This window comes from Lolium perenne, chromosome 5 (genome assembly GCF_019359855.2).
Source record: "Lolium perenne isolate Kyuss_39 chromosome 5, Kyuss_2.0, whole genome shotgun sequence".
Classification (NCBI taxonomy): domain Eukaryota; kingdom Viridiplantae; phylum Streptophyta; class Magnoliopsida; order Poales; family Poaceae; genus Lolium; species Lolium perenne.
Genome location: NC_067248.2, coordinates 196,831,189 through 196,836,609, shown reverse-complemented (window position 1 = coordinate 196,836,609; position 5,421 = coordinate 196,831,189). Strand labels below are relative to the sequence as shown.

The window sequence follows — 5,421 nt, the reverse complement described above, 5'->3', positions numbered from 1 at the left end:
ATTAAGAGATTCAGTTTTATTTGCCAAACAACAAGGATTCATGAAAGTCATCTTCGAGACGGACTGTGAGCAGTTGGTGCGGCTATGGAATGATAGAAGAAGCCAGCGATCGTCGATCGCCCCTATCCTTAGTGAAGTTGAAGAGTATAGTTTTGTGTTTCTGTCTTTTGATCTATGTTTTGTGAGGCGTACGGCCAACTCTGTTGCTCATGAGTGTGCACAACATGCTTGTGTACATGATGTAGAGGTAGAGTGGGTTGACGCTCCCCCGGATTTCCTTAGTCTAAGCTTGAGAGCTGATTGTACAAACTTGGCTGTGTTTTAATAAAGTGAATGGTGTTTTCAAAAAAAAAAAAAAAGTTGACTATCATTTTGTCCGTGAGCGAGTTGCCAAGAAGATGTTGCAGATTCGGTTTATTTCTTCCAAAGAACAACTTGTTGATATCTTTACAAAGCCGTTGCCACTCCCGCTGTTTCAAGAGTGTAAACGCAATCTCCATATGTTTCTCATAGTTGAGATTGAGGGAGGCTGATAGTATATGTAGTTTATGGATGTATATACGTACATATAATCTGTATTGTACCCTTGTGTATTATATATAAAGGCCAACGTCCACCCGATTAGGGTTGTGTGCGTTTCACCCCAAACAAACGAACCCTTTAGGTTTACACCGCGTACGTACGCATACGACTAATACGAGGACCGCCTTAACTCGGCTGGTGCAACAAAAGCCGATCAAATAAACTGTTTTGCCAACAGTGTATTGACAATGTATGCATGTACACACACACAGACAAATTTTCCTGGCGAATAATAATTATATAATGTCGTACTAGTGTACCATACCTACCTGAGATGCGACGCATGTTCTGAAACTGTAACATTACTCCACAAATTGATCTTCACCAAGATTGCCCCATGTGACAGTAATCACAGTGATCTTAGACTTTCCATCTCACCAATCTGGACCATCTTGTAGTGGTTAGATTCATATCAATTCCAACCTTCTTCAAAAAAAATTGGCAAAGAATTCCAGCGTTGAAGCAAAGCAGTTATTCTGAAGAACATGCATCAGAAAGCTGGATCACGTGGACCATCGGAGTTTTTCAGGCTGGCAAAGACCAAATGATGAATGGACCAGCATTAAGATATAAGTACGGCATCACCTTCTACATCCTCTTTCCCCTCCCTCTCTCTAACACACACTCTCCAAGAAGAAAAGATCATGTGCACACAGCTAAAGAGCGACCATGGCTGACGCTGACCACCACTAGGTGTAGTATGACTAAATTTAACTAGAACTATACAAAAGCAGGAAGAAGAACAGAGCAGTGCTTAGATTAGATTAACTAGCAAAGCAAAAGCGATTAGGAGCAAAGAACATCTGAGCTTGTGCCGATGCATCCGAGCACGTGGGCTCCATCAGCATCGGAGCTTAAACAAGCATTGCCCATACTCTCTCATCACTCCTCCACAGGGACCAAGAGATTCCCGGTCTCCAACGCTCGCACTGCCATCGCCATGCAGCAAAGTCTCCTCTCCAACCATCTCCTCATGGTTGCTCTCTGCTTTCCTGGTGCAAGAACAGGTTGAGTGTCAACATTCAAAATATAGCATGCTATGAGAAATAAGAGAGGCCTCCTCTAAATGGTACTATGCACCTAATTCATGCTAATAGCGTGCTATATTTCAAATTGCATTTTAAAAGAAAAACCAAATATAGCCTAAAAAGAGAATTTAAACTAGAATAAAGGATATAGTCCAAAAGTGCATTTCTCCAATTTTCTAGAAGTCAACATCCCTAGGAGCAACAACATAGCATAAATTATTTATTAAAAATTATCAGCATTGGCAATCATCTTCCGAGTTAGAAGAGGAACCAGCAGATTGTAGTTATCACCACGACAAAGAGAAAGCAACTTCTTCTTTGTTTTCTATGGAGGAAAATTCGGGCCTTTGGAACAATTGGCTAGAAAACGTAGCAAGCTAACTCTACGACGTTTTAGCGCAATATAGCGTGCTATTTTGCCAATAGTGTCACATCGAGAAAGGATTTTGAATCAGTCCCCCCACCCCCCCCCCCCCCCTCCCCTTTGCAATCTTTGGCCTCTTGTGGACGGTCATGATCCGCTGATACCCCTTTGTGAGCTAACTTATCTTTTCAACTTTGATGGTGATGGGAGTGAATGGAGACACACGGAAGAATACCTCATCGAGAAAAAGTACTAAAATTTAGGGTGAACTATTTTGATATGCTATAGCACGCTATTATCGCTGAAATATCGGGCTATTTTTTCCATGTTCCAGAGGTCGTTTTCTGTATCAGACAAAAATATGTGTCAGCAAAAGTAGCAGTACAGTACAGCAGACAGCACTAGATGTGTAGAACAGGAGTAGTCGTAGTCGTTTCGAGTGTTCGTATGCAGAAGGGAATACATGGAGTACTTGTATGGTACAAATGCGAGCGTTATGATGGCCGGCCGGTGGTCTTTTGGACGACAGCGACAATGGCTTCGCCAGGCCCGATTACTGTTGGGGCTCGCGCGCGAGAGCGCTTACTTTGCCGGAAAGCAACAAAGGTGAGCTTGTTTATAATGGCCATGGCGGACCTCGAGGCAAAGCAAGGCACCGGCCAAAGCGGAGAAGAATAGGATTGACCTCCTTGAAGCTCCAACCTCGTTCGATTACTCCCAAGTGGGAACTAACTGACATTGTTGTTCTGGAACCGGTTAAATTTTCCAACTGGTGCTAGCTGCTGCTGCTGTGTGTGGACTGTGGAGTAATATTATAGCTCAAGGATTTAAGCCACATTTGCTTACTTGACACTGACAGACTCTACTGACAAACAAAATGCAAGAACATGGATGTGGTAGTGGTGAAAACCAACGACCAACAGCTAATGCAATGAACTCTAGTGCTGCTTCAGTTACTACTGCCATTGTGTAGCAGTGAAGCAAGGAATGTGTTCTTTTTACCTGCGATCCTGCCTCTGTTCCTGCGCCGCTGCTTTCTGCCGGCCTCAGAACGGCAGGCTCTTGGAGGTGGACGAGGCGGTGAGCGCCTTGAGGCTCTCCGCCGACGCCGGCGCCAGCTCCCGCGGCAGCCGCGCGCGCCGCACGATCCGCCGCAGGTTGCTCTGCAGGCTCTGCTGCACCAGCTGCCGCACGGCGCGCTTCTCGCTGCTCATGCACGCCTCGTCGCCCTCCGCCTCCTCCTCCCGGCACGGCCCTCCGGCGCCGCGCTCCTGGGGCGCCGACACCGTGGCCACCACGACGCTATCCGCGGCCTGCTTGCCCTTGTCGGCGCGCAGGATCTCCAGGATCCTCGACGCGCGCTTCTGCGCCAGCGCCGTGCCCACCAGCGTCAGCTCCAGCAGCGCGGACGTGGCGCCGGCCTCGGCCATGGCCGCGCGGTCGCCGTAGCTTCGGTGCGCCAGCACCATCAGCACGTACGCGGCCTTCTCCTGGCACCCGGCCTCGTCCGACCAGTTGAGCACGTCCACCAGCACCGGCACCGCGTCCGGGACGCGGCTCACCGCGCGCCGGCCTTCGGGGCAGGCTGCCACGATGTTGCAGAGCGCCGCGAGCGCCCGGTCCGACGCGGACGCGTCCCCGATGGCCGCCAGCAGCGACGGCGCCAGCCCCGCCGCCAGCAGGTGCGGCGCGTTCGCCGCCGCGATGGACAGGTTCAGGAGCGCGCGCAGGGCGTCGTGCCGCGTCTGCTCGCTCGCCGCGGACTCGAACGCGCGCACCAGGAACGGGGCCGCCCCGGACGCGCCGATGATGGGCTTGTTCGCGTCCAGCGCGCTCAGGCACAGGAAGTTGGCCACCAGCGCCTCCGTCAGCGCGCCGGACGCGCCCTCCGCAATGCGGAGCATCTTGTGCACGGCGCCCGCCTGCACGATCGCCGCCTTGTTCCTACACAAACCAAAGCAAGGCGAGAATCAGAAACCGAACACCCAGATCTGATCAAGAAAACAGAGCGGGACAAACCGACAACAGCACCACGGCAGAAGAAAACACTCACGTGTCGTTGCCGATCCCCAAGTTCAGGAGCGCGTACAGCGCGGCGGCCAGGAGCTCCTCGCCGCCTCCGTCCCTGTCGTCGAGCATGGCGACGAGCGGCGGGATGGCGCCGAGCATCGCGAGCATCTCCCGCGCCACGGCGTCGTCCTTGGCCTTCCTGCGCACGACCGTGGCCGCCTCGACACGCCACGACACACCGCCACCATTCTCTCCGTCTATATCTCCATCCTGAAGGGCGGCGACGACGACCTTCAGCTCCTCCAGCGCGGCAGCCTTCCTGGCGGCCGCGTCAGCCTCGCCCTCGTCGTCACCGTCGCCGCACTCGGACGGCTCCGCTCTGAGCAGCTCCGCGAGCCGGTCGGACCGCGGCCTCGGCATCGACTGCGTCCGCGGCTTGGGCGACCGGCAGGACGTCCGCCCACGGCAAGAACCTCCACCCCCGCCGCCGCCGCCGCAGGTGAGGACCTCAAGAAGCTTCCGCCGCAGCGTGGCGGCGGAGAAGATCGGCCAGAGCCGGAAGGCATCGGCGTGCACGCACCTCGCCACCATTGTCAGCTTCGACCGCAAGTCACATTGGTCGGGGGGACACTTGGCGAAGGTAATGGCGTGGGGAGGAAGCCGTGGCACGGCGCGGCGCAGTGACAGAGGGTTTATACGTCCGTGCCAAGGACAGGTTGTGGCCGAAGACTGACATGGTGGGTCCATGTGGGCAGTGAATTTTATCTACACATAAGAAATGGATGTCGCGTGTGGAACAATTACTAGAAACCAAAACGCTATGAATGCTGGATTTACAGTTGGAGGACCATCCGAGAGAGGTGATTAAAAATTGTGTAGAAAAGCTGTCTGCTTAGCTGCACCAGGTCAGCAGATGATGATCTCTGTGTAGTTTAAGTGTATTTTTTGTCAGGCTTGGTGTATGTGCAGGGTGGTGGAGAAAATTGATTCGTTTTCACACCTTGCAACAGTAAATTTATGTTTTGAAAAGTTGACTTGGAGAAGCCCTAGAAACTGGCTACGCGATCTGCGATTTATTTTTGCACACTGCCATAGTTGTGGAGGTGACGAGGCACAGTTAGGGTTGTAAACTGATCAAATCTTAATCGTATTTTTCGTGTACCATATTTTTTTTTAGATTTAGAACGGAGCGGATAATGAATGGTATCAGATTCGAGCGACACATCTATCTGACCGCGGAATCAAATCATAAACTAGGTGGACTCAAGCCGAACATAAAAAATAGTCAAATAAATATTCCGATAGTAAAATAATTTTATTTTTAGCAAAACACGAGCGGGATTTAACCTTTCAACCTTGCAAATGTCAATTAATCAAGAAAACAGAGACATGATTTAGGATGAAACCCAAGCGTTGAGAAGATAGTATAAATAAATT

General features: G+C 51.2%; 1 protein-coding gene across 2 annotated transcripts; it reads right to left on the bottom strand.

Moving 5' to 3' along the window:
- Positions 1–1,127: 1,127 nt before the first annotated feature.
- Positions 1,128–4,709, bottom strand: LOC127301572 (U-box domain-containing protein 45). Of its 2 annotated transcripts, none has more exons than XM_051331837.2 (3): positions 4,028–4,709; positions 2,977–3,918; positions 1,128–1,569 (listed from the first exon to the last, which is right to left on the bottom strand). In XM_051331837.2, exons 1-2 carry the CDS (start codon positions 4,573–4,575, stop codon positions 3,021–3,023), a joined length of 1,446 nt encoding a protein of 481 aa, XP_051187797.1. In that variant the 5' UTR covers positions 4,576–4,709; the 3' UTR covers positions 1,128–1,569; positions 2,977–3,020. The 2 variants fall into 2 exon arrangements, with proteins under 2 accessions (XP_051187797.1, XP_051187796.1); XM_051331836.2 differs by having other exon boundaries at positions 1,128–1,574; positions 4,028–4,707.
- Between the last annotated feature and the right edge of the window lie 712 nt (positions 4,710–5,421).